The sequence below is a fragment of the Cydia fagiglandana genome, chromosome 12 (assembly GCF_963556715.1).
Source record: "Cydia fagiglandana chromosome 12, ilCydFagi1.1, whole genome shotgun sequence".
Taxonomy (NCBI): domain Eukaryota; kingdom Metazoa; phylum Arthropoda; class Insecta; order Lepidoptera; family Tortricidae; genus Cydia; species Cydia fagiglandana.
In genome coordinates, this window is record NC_085943.1 from 15,373,778 (window position 1) to 15,385,164 (window position 11,387).

At 38.0% G+C, this 11,387-nt stretch overlaps 2 protein-coding genes across 2 annotated transcripts; one reads left to right on the top strand and one right to left on the bottom strand.

The window, feature by feature from the left end:
- Positions 1–564: 564 nt before the first annotated feature.
- On the top strand, positions 565–3,473 carry LOC134669611 (leucine-rich repeat protein 1). Its single transcript, XM_063527261.1, has 4 exons — positions 565–1,406; positions 1,490–1,581; positions 1,931–2,085; positions 2,713–3,473. Exons 1-4 carry the CDS (start codon positions 836–838, stop codon positions 3,125–3,127), a joined length of 1,233 nt encoding a protein of 410 aa, XP_063383331.1. The 5' UTR covers positions 565–835; the 3' UTR covers positions 3,128–3,473.
- Positions 3,396–10,907, bottom strand: LOC134669610 (putative elongator complex protein 1). Its single transcript, XM_063527260.1, has 8 exons — positions 10,490–10,907; positions 9,772–9,994; positions 6,911–9,359; positions 6,469–6,635; positions 5,772–5,991; positions 4,986–5,190; positions 4,014–4,164; positions 3,396–3,579 (listed from the first exon to the last, which is right to left on the bottom strand). Exons 1-8 carry the CDS (start codon positions 10,829–10,831, stop codon positions 3,515–3,517), a joined length of 3,822 nt encoding a protein of 1,273 aa, XP_063383330.1. The 5' UTR covers positions 10,832–10,907; the 3' UTR covers positions 3,396–3,514.
- Between the last annotated feature and the right edge of the window lie 480 nt (positions 10,908–11,387).

Below are 11,387 nucleotides of genomic sequence, written 5' to 3' on the forward strand. Positions count from 1 at the left end.
TGCTACTCGTGTCTTAAGCCCCCCATTCACACTCCTACCTTGTAGTCCGCCTAGATGTAGCTCACACACCCTCCTACATTGTAATCCGCCTCGCAGGACTGCGGAGCACTTGGAGGATATAACCAATGTTAATTACTCAGAGGCGAAGCAAGAAATAGCTCACACACGACACTGAGCACCGCAAAAACCGAAATTCGCAAATTGCGGGGATCTTTCTCTTTTACTCCAATGAAGGCGTAACTAGAGTGACAGAGAAAAATACCCGCAATTTGTGAACTTCGATTTTTGCGGTTATAGCCTTGTTTTGCCGACCCATAGATATATAATATACAGAGATTACGTCCAAGCGAGCTGTCACTGGGACCACTTTTGTTTAGTGTACGATTAAAGTAGCTAACACACTACCGCACCGCACCAAGGTCATTGTGGGACGCACCCATAAGTAAAAGGGAGAAAGCGACATCTCTTTCTCCCTCTTACTTATGGGTGCGTCGCACAATGACCTTGGTGCGGTGCGATAGTGTGTTAGCTACTTAACAATGTGGAAACACCTTGCTGTAGCCATGTCGATAAAGTCATATCGATAAACTATCGACATTACTTGTAATTTTAATTTTACTTCAAAGGTTTAACGATACCTAAAATGAACAAAAACGCTTTTATTCTTTATTGTGGTTATCCGTAACGTTGGGGCCTTGTGTTACTGTCATTTTGACGTGTGTCAATTATGACAGTTTTGTAAGTTACAGATGATCGGTGTTGGCGCGAGTAATTATTTACTTCGTTTTAGTTAATAAATGGTAACTTCTTGTTTATTTCAGTAATAAAATAAACAATGAAACTACAGTGCCAAGTAGAAGTTGTAAATAGACTACACTGTGCTTTAAATGTAAGAAAAAGTGGAAAGTATTTAAAATCAACTTTAGCCATCGGCAAGGAACCGAAGTCTGAAACGGAGTATTTTATATTACATTTCTCATCAGTTAATAAAACTGGAACAAAGTACAGGGTCAAAAGTATAAAGCAAGTGTTCGTAAAATGTTTAAATGAGGGTAAAGCTACGATAAGATTTGAGGAGCCTCCGCACGATTTGTGCATCAAAAGTGAGACGATACAATTGAAATGTTTTATGCGGATACTCAAGTCGTGTATAACAGGAGATGCAAAGGACCTACAGCTTGGTACTTTGTCAAGCATAAGTGTGACTTCTAAGGACAATGCACCCACAAAACTTGTTATTCACGACCGTAGTGAATTCCCTGTGAAAGGTCTTCCGAGAACATTAGAATCTCTGCATATAAATGGGCTTGGTTTGTGTAACTTTAGAAGAGATATATTGTTGCTCAAGCTTCTTACAGTACTTGATTTAAGTAACAATGAAATTGATAAGATACCTCCAGAGTTTGGTAAGTATTTTTTGTGGTTTTCACATAGATTTTATCATTTAAACGTTGAATTTTGACTAAACTACCATTATTTTTCTTTACAGGTAGAATGCCTAACTTATGTGAGCTGTACTTGGCCAGTAACAAACTAGGGACCCAGAAGGAAACAAATTGGAAATGGTTATTTGGACCTCAGGTAAACTATACTTACCCCCTTATACATATACATTTACTGGAAGGGTCCCATTATACCAATAGTCGGAAAGGGACAAACAATTATTATCGGCTTTAGTAAACATTTATGGATAAGGGGGTTAATTTTTAACTGTTACTAGTCTGTCTAAGCTAACTCTGCACCAACTTGGCAAGTGAGAGTGTGAAATTTCTATGAACACATTATGTTTGTTGTTGTAGCTTTTACTGAGGTGTGCCAATAAAAAGTATTCTATCCATGTTTATAGCAATCAATACTATCACACTTTGTTGCCTACTCACCCAGACAGAGATGGACTCTACATTTATGATACCAGTAAACATTCTTACAGATAACCAAATCTCTGAAACTATTGGACCTTAGCAGCAACCAGCTGACGCAGCTACCAAAGGCAATTTGGAAACTACAAAAACTAGTAACTCTCAAACTGGATAATAATCAGCTGGAAAAACTACCAGGACCTATTGGGCGAATTAGCACGTTAAGGTAATATGGCAGTAGGTAAGGTAACTATTTTAACACTTTCAGTGCCAGGCACCCCATTCCCAGTACAAAATGAACACATATAAATGTTTTTGGTAGTGAATGTGTTTAGATTGTTAAGTATTGCAATTAGAGCAATCTCTATCAAGAACTGACTGAGGGCAAATCCAAAACTAATAAATCTATTAATTTTAAAATCCAAAACCTTTATTTTTATTAACACTTTCGCAACCGGCAAAAAACGGCGCACTACCCCAGAAACCGGTCGTCTATATCTGCGTACAAAACAACCCGCTGGGCTGGTTGTCCGGCATCTGAGCAAACATTACGAGTGCCTACCAGGCGCGTTCTCGGTAGTCAAAGTGTTAATAGTCGAGTCCCTGTACACTATCCAATGTTGCATACCTTGTTTTTTAAGAATCTATTAATAATAACATGCTGTTAAATTTGTTATTACCATTGCCTACACTGTTAACTGTACATCAGTAGACCTTATGCCTTTTGTAATAAGGTCCACCGATTTATAGTTAGGAGTGTTGCTGTTTGTACTAACTTTCTACTTTAAACTTTACTTTTTTTGTCTGTGGCCATGAGTAAGCCCATTCATAATAAAAAAAAAAAATGTTTCAGGTACTTAACCATATCAAGGAACACACTGAGCTCCCTACCTTGCAGTCTAATGCAATGTAATTTGGAATACTTGGACATCTCCGCTAACAATTTCAATCATCACATAGAAAACCCAGAATTCAAGCAGCACTCACCGTGGGACTTCTATGTCGGCAGTTTAGTACATTTAGCGTCAAAAGTGGTGTTGAAACATAGAATGTTCTATGCACCTAATATAATACCATGGACTCTTGTCGAATTTATGGACAATGCAAATATGTGTGTGTGTGGAATGCCTGTAGTAAATGACATGTATTTTAGGAATAAGGAGTATGAGCTTAAAGACTTTTTCAGAGTTGTGGTGTTTGACAATAACAGGGCCAGTACTGTTGCATTTGAGTGTTACTATTGTTCTCCTAGGTGTTTTAGCAGATAATTGACTGATTAAATTTAGCTTTTTAATACAAGTTTTTTTTTAAGCCCAGCAAAAGATAAACCAGTTTATATAGATATCCAAATTGAGCTTAAATTAACTACCTTTGGTGAAAATGAAATGTTATGGTACCATCAGGCTGGCCTGATGATGGAACCCGAAGGAGACCAATGATTGGCCAGTAGGAACTGTAATAGTGATAAACCACGCTTTCATTGACTTTGGGCTTGTTATAATGGTCTTAAAGATAACTGTTTGAAGAAAAGTACAGTTAATAAAAGCTTGTATTGAAATCTTTATAAACTTTATTAACTTATTTATTAAATACATTTTGAATGAATTCACAGTATTATGCATTTTGTTTCCTTGCAAGTGATCCTCCTAGTTTTACTAGTTTAGCCCATCCAGCTTCCAGCTTATATCTTGAATAATAGGCGCTATCCTCATATGCGGTTCTGAAATAGGAAATTTAATTTTAATCAAAGTGAAAGTCAAAAACATGAGTCATCAATGGTTCTGGAATGGGGTTGATAACTGTTAAAGGTTTCACAGCTTGCGCCATCACAGCTTGCCCCTTTTTCTATGAGGTTTGGCAAAGGGCTGGCATCCAGGGCATAAAATTCCATAAAAAAAAATTGACACAATATACCCTAATAAATACTGCTAAATCCGCGGGACCCACCTCTTGGCCGTCGTAAAAAAGGGGCATAACATATTGGTAATGCTCAGATTCCCTAGTAGTTTCAGGGCCCCCTAAATATTCGCTTGCGACCCACCAATGGGTCGCGACCCATAGTTTGGGAAATGCTGTGTTAGAGTGTATGCTTTTCACCTAAAACTTGGCGGTCGCCATATCGTGGTCCGTACTCTGTTGCCTTATAACACTTACCAAGAGAGCCGATACCCTGCGGCAGTACGCTGCAGCCCTCAGGAACGTTGAGGGCTGCTATGGCGGCGTTGGTCGCCTCTATAACTAGCTCGTTCGTCCAAATGTCCTTGAAGCTGTCCTTCATCTCTTTTAGTAACTTTTCTAGGCATGTCTGAAACAAATAATTGAATTTTATATAGCGACTACTACAATAGCGGGCCTTGGCAACCATCTAAATAGTAGAAATAAAATTTTACAGCAGGGTGTTCAACGCGTGATTGCCTGATCAGTATCATTCTTCTTTTGTTTTTGTATTTCTTTTTTAATTTTAGGTAGCACAAACACCTAGATCACGCGGCGGCCTCGGTAGGCCTAAGAAGCGCTGGCTGGACGTCATAACATCAGACATGAAAGAGAACAATTTCCCACCTGAGGATGCCGAAGACCGGGCAAAGTGGAGAAGATTGAGCAGGAAAGCGGACCCTGGCGTTAGGCCGAGAAAACACTAGGTTGAAGAAGAAGACAAAAGAATGGGGCTGGCCGGTCGAAATTTTTAGCAGATGGCGCCATCATAGCTTGCCCTGTCAATCCCTAGAATTGTGTAAAATTTTTGTTTTTTTAATTGCCTGGATGCCCTTTAAGCCAAATCTCATAGAAAAAGGGGCAAGCTATGATGGCGCCATCTATGCAAACCTTTGACAGTTGCCAACCCCATTCTAGTAGACACACACGTTGGAAAATATATCGTAGTCTAATTTTTACTCTTTTTTGTCAGACTGTACAGCGATGTTGACTGCCATATTACTGTATGTGCAACAATGGTGCTATAAAAATAGTTAAGATGCGTTCTGTTTGAGAAATAAATGTCTTAAACCACATTGGGTAACTCGACAGTGACGTAAGCATGTCTTATCTTACGATATGAGACAGTGTCATACGTGGACAAATTTTATCATGGTAAAATATATCGTAGTCTGTGTGTGTGTGTGGTACCTGTAGAAGAAACGCCTCATGGTCCTTGTTGAGACAGCTCAGCGCTGTGTTGAGCTCTTTGGCCTGAAGTCTCAACTCGAAGGTAGATGTCATCAGGTTGTGTAAGGCCATCACTAGCGCGACGTCTTCGTATTGGGAACCTTCCTTTAGTGACGCGACTTTGCGCTCGTGTTTTCTACGGTTTTTGCTTGAGCGGAAGGTGCGGCTGAAAAAGAATACCTTTTGATTACATACAGGTAATTTAAATTGTGAGCACAAACGGCACAGATCATTTTGCCGTATTCTTAAATTGAACCCTAATGGCATAGATAAACTATTCAATTGGAAATATGTGGCGTGTCGTCGTTAGATCGCAACAGAGCAATTTTAACATCAAATTGAGCCCTTTACTTAAAATAATACGGTTCAATTTAGAATGCGGCGATTTCGCCCACATACATAGTACATTTAGTACAATAGAATAGTACATTTGTACTATTTAAATATAGTTTTCAAAAAGTTCAAGTTTTACATAATATGTAGAGTCAGACCAAGAAAAGTCTGCAGCGGATTTGATAGCCCATGCAGTGCAAGTGTTATTTTAAACGTCAAACTTCTATGAAACTATGACGTACTTTGTATATAACATTTGCACTGTGTGGGCTATCAAATCCGCTGCAGACTTTTTTTGGTCCGACTCTAACTTGTAGTGTCGAAGTTAAAAAAAAAGTATATAGATTTTCAATTTAATTGCCTTGACCATACGGTCGATATTTGAATCTTTTGCTTAAAATAGTAAAATCATACCCAGAACTGCGCGAATTCGAAGACGCCACCGTGCTCCCAGCATCAGAGTACAAATCGCTGTCCTTATTAGTATAAGAGATATCGATCTCTGGCGCGTTCCTCTTGGTTTCTCTGACGATCAAAAGACGGTCTCTGTGCTTGGTAAATGTACCCCAGTTTCGTTCGATTAGCTCTTGGAGATTTGTATATTCTTCCATCACAGCCGGCAGTAGTTGATCGTCTAGAAATGAGAGTAGGTAGTTATTAATATTTTGATACGGTTCTTGAACATGGCACATCTCAACTGCGCATACACATGAGCCATAGTGCCGGTTGTTGTGGAGGTTATGCGTATGTGGTCTTTTGGCAGATGTGATGATAATCAAATACTAGTTGCCCATCGGCATTAATTCAAAAGGCTTAGTACATTTAGTACCTATCTGATACGACACTGCTATCACCTTGAAATAGCCACAACATGATGCATGATGTATCTACTATCTTGTATGTACAGTCAAAGGATTTAATTTCTGTACCATTTCGTACCTTGTCACAGTGACAATCAATATGAAAGTCGTTAGGGATAGGGACCACATACTATCGTCACTGACAAGGACGAAATGGTACTGAAATTAAATTCCTTGAGCGTACATAAAAAATAAACATGGAAAAATAACAATAAACATTGAAATTGAAAAAAACAATGTTCCCAACATACCTTTAAGTTCACTAAGCTTGTACATGGAACAGAGTCGCAGGGCAGACTTAAATTGTCGGCCTTCAATAGCGTACTTGACTATCTCTGCTTTGTCGTTGCAAAACTGTTCTAATAATGTCAGTCCTTCTCCTTGACGCTTTTCATCTTTCAGACCGTTTGCCAGCTCCCTAGAAAATACGTGATAAATGTGATAATCAATTTTAAGAAATCTTATAAATTATATATATACCTATATATAATGTGTTTTTACTGTTACTGTACTAAAAGCAACAGGAGCTACTAACAGGAAAAAGAGATGGAGTTTACGAGAATCTCCATCTCCATTGGTGGAACTTTATGTCTTTCACAATAAGGTTCATGAATTGTCACCAAAAAAGTTACTATAATTAGCAATTGATAGTACGTTCAGTGGTATTCATGTGATTTGATTGGCCATACATACCAGCATATTACAGATTGTTCATCCTTCGACCTCGTGCATAATAATTTAACTACTAATTCCCATTCCAAAGCATCTTTATAACATTCAATAGCCTTTTCAATATTGTTGGCTCGTTCATAAATAATGCCCGCCTCAGTGTACTGTTTCTTTAGTCTCAAATGGAGTCCAAAATCTTCTGCTATTTCATTGTATATTGCGTCTCCGTTAGTGAACAATCTTAAAGCTTCTCTATACAGACTGTGATATTTAACGAACGTTTTTAACTCATCAAATTTATCTTGCCCACATTTAGCAAGACATTCTACTGCTCTGGTAAATCTTTTTAGTTGTTTGTTTATAGAGAATCTCTTATAATTTTCTTCCATGCCATTAAATTCATTGAGCATTGGGACATATTCCTTGGGATCTTTTTGAGATTTGTTAGCTACTAGTAGAACTAAATCGAAGTCATACATTCCTAAAGCTACATCGAAGAGTTGGTTAACGTCTACCATGTACAATAGGTACTTAAGAGCTTCATCTGAGCTCACAGGAAGCTTCCTACTGGTTTCTTTTGTTTTCAGATCTTTTATAACAGTCAAAGCTGATTCTAAATCTTCAACATTATTCATCTTTACATAAGTTGTAAGAATTGGCAAGATCTTTGTATCTTTATCTGGCCTTTTCATTAAATGAGTTCTGATAGTTTCACAAGTTCTTTGAATTTTAGAACTACTATCTCTTTTTTCGTCTTTTTTGTCGACGTAACTACTTGAATACATTGATTTAGTGACATCCGCATTTTCTAAGTCAGATAAGAATAAACTGAGCCATGTGTTATTTTGAATTGCTTCTAGAAATACGTCTATAGATTTTTCAAACTTTTCAGGATCATGATCATAGATCAGGTTTAGATTGATCCTTTGTTTTCTCATTAAATCAAACGCCTCATAATATTTACAGTTATCTAGATACTCCCCTATAATTTTCAGAGAGAGAGGCCTTGGCTGTATCCCTTCCAGATTTCCTCTAGGCATTTGAAATACAGTCCTCGTGTCATTTGGTACAGCTATGACCAGCTTCGCGCCTCTCTCGATTTTTCTTTTATAAACATCAGATGATTCATTTTTCTGATATTCTTTTAACGCATTCAGACCTGGAGGTGTTAGTTCGACGCATAAGAGCACATGCTGAAGAGTTGTCAACAAAAGAAAATGTGTATGAACGAAGAAAGAACTCACATTGTTTAAGATTTTTTCATTGTCTAAATACAATGTACCTTTATGTGTCAAACTTAAAAAGTGAATTTCATCACTGACGTTTATTACATTGAAAGTGGGGCATGCAACTGAAAATGAAACGTCCTGTGGTTTCATAGATCCCCCTAATGTGTAAAGCATAATATCCCCATTAATAAGTTGAAGGTAAGCAGCCGAACTTTCATTTGGATGGGGCTCAATCCTTACTACAGGTTCTGGCAAAGACTCTGTATTCATTTTCGTGATTTCTCCTGACTTTATACTGTACTCAGATATGAAATAACTGTTGTTATTGTCCACTTCAGAGCAGATTATAGTGTCAGAGTTCAACCAAAACCAATTGTAATATTGGAATGGGAAGTTATACTTTTCCAACGTAAGTGTCTTGAACAATTCATATTTTAATGGAAACTTTTCAGTTTGCCTGTAAAATTCTAGTTTATTATCTGTGGTACACACAAAGAATGTATTAGGATCGTGATCATTATCATCCTTTTTATCAGGAGCAAAATGAACAGAGTTTACACTTGAGTTTGACTCTATTTCAAGACTTGCCATAGGTGGAGGCACAACAGTTTGCCTAAACCCAGTAGCTAATGCTTTCTTCCCATCTATAACAACGACTATAGCATCATCATTACTGCATTTCCCTCTACTGTGATTGATATTCCAAATCCATGAATATGTATAATGCTGACCATTACTTAAGACAAGATGTAGTTTCCTGTTGTTAGCGACTTCAAAATCATTATCCCAGATTATTTGGCTTATTTTCTGATAACTATTGAATGTCAGAGTTTGTTTAAGATACCAGTGATAGTTCCCAGTTGTAAATAACAGCAAACTGTGTGAGCTAGTTCCTTTATTATAGCATTGCAGTGCTAATATTTCGGAATCCGAACTCCAAGCCAGATCCTGGACTTCTGTCTTTGTGTCAACAGGTATATCGAAACCGCCATGTTTCAGGCCATTCTTTTCAAAGAATGCTACCACATATTTGTCATTAATCTTTTGTGTTGTTGTGATGACATTACCGCTTGGTCGCCATGAGAGGTTAGCCTCCAAACCTGGTTGTTTTTCACTAGTGTATTGTAGATGGCCCTCTCTGTCAAAGACTTTGAATCGTCTGATGCCGTCCATAAGGAATCCAACTGCATAAAGGTTGCCATCGCCTCTCCAAGATATTTTAACTGCATTATTGGCATCTGCATCTGTAAAATAGAAATTTAAAGAGTTATAGAGTGATAGATCACTTAAATCCCTTTCTTTCAATATCTAATAATAGCCCAAAAAAATATCTTATAAGCAGCCATAGATTCATGACTTAAGAATAGTTGCCTAAAGTCTCAAGTACAATCATTAGAAGAAAATAAATAAATTAGCAACTGTTTGACTTAGCTTGTAAAATAAGTGAAATAGATGGACTTGGACATAATCTGGTTATGGATTTAGTTGGGTTCACAGGCCCGGATTTAGAGACCTAGGGCCTTCAAGCACTTAGAATTTAGGGGGCTCCCTTCTCCATTTCAAAACCGTTGCTTATTCTGGGGTTAGGAAATCCGGCCCTGTTGGTTCATTGAAAAAGATTACTAGTTTTTAATAGCAAAATTAATATAAACTTACCACCACTGATTTCAGTTTTCAATTTGGCAGCTTGCTTGCCTTCAGACCCATGAAACTGAGTTTCCTTCTTGCCCCACCCCACTGTGATAAACTGCTTCTCCCCAAACTCTTGGTCTAATATGCTTGACTCGTGAATGGGATCAAATGTGCAGGACATCAGAATGGTGTTCATGTCTTTTGTTACCAACACTAACAGTTCTTGATCTGGGCTCCATGCCATTGCCTGTAAAAAAAATTGCTTGTCAGCTCAACTTACGGGTCAACCACATCAATACAAACACACACAGAAAGTAACTTAATTAGATTATACCCACAATAATCTACAAAATCAGCCTCCCATGCGGTAAAATGAGACCTCCAGATTAAGAGGGACAGAGTAAGACACTGCACTTGACGATTTTAGTGTGGACTTAGATGTTTGAACGGTACTACAATCATTTGAAAATGTTAAAGTGGATAAAATAATACTACTACAATTTAACAACCGAATATGTATTTCTACTTTCATAATGATCAGTCTATCACTTCGTAAAATATGATATGTATATTTAATGGCTCGTCTACACGATGGGCCAACGCCGGCCACTCCAAGGGACGCATTTATGCGTTAGAGGGAGCAAGTGATATTGTGCTATCTCATTCTACCGCATGGCTGCGTCCCTTGGAGCGGCCGGCGTTGGCCCATCGTGTAGAGGAGCCATAAAAAAGGAAATCTTACCAATAATCCAGCCTGACAGACCCCAGCAAGCTCGCAGCTGGTACCCAGCTCAGAAATCGTGTACAACTCGCCATTCGCAAGCCCCACACACAAGGCATTCGACAACGACAAGTACGTCACATTCACTGGACTGTTCCCCGGAGACGCCACCTCATTAAAATCCTTAGTCCACTTCACCTTACCATCTTCATCGAAGTTATTCACTATAAGGTTATGTGAACATGAGTACAATTCGCCAGTGAAATTGCCTTCGCCGTGGCCGTAACAGAATGTGGCCAGCTGGTCCTCACTGTTAGTAATCAGGTTGCGCACGTTTACGTGCCAAAGTTCCAAATTTTTCATGATTTATAGTTTTACCGAAAGTATACACAAACATACCCCTCCAACACGTTGTGTCAACTTGACATTTGACGTTGACGCAACTGCGCACTGCGCGTAAAATGGGGTATGTTCGAAAACATAGCATTGGTAATAAACACTATAACCCCGGCTACTCACGTAACGATAAATCGTTGCGATAAAACTGTGCAGTCCATAGACTTATAATATATAAAGACGGTGTCTCAGCGAGCTGTCACTTTTGTTTAGTGTACGATTAACAATTTAACACCACCTTGCTGTAGCCATGTCGATAAAGTCATATCGATAAACTATCGACATTTTTTACAATTTTAATTTTACTTCAAAGGTTTGACGATATCTAAAATGAACAAAAACGCTTTTATTCTTTATTGTGGTTATCAGATCTCAATTTTATCGTCACGCCCCAGCAGGGAACCAAGGGAAAGTTCAGATATTTAATTAAAATACATAAATACCTACTAAGATATGTGTTCCGCAATAATTGAAATATTTTATTATATTCTAATATATTTATTATTCATTAGCATTTCAATTA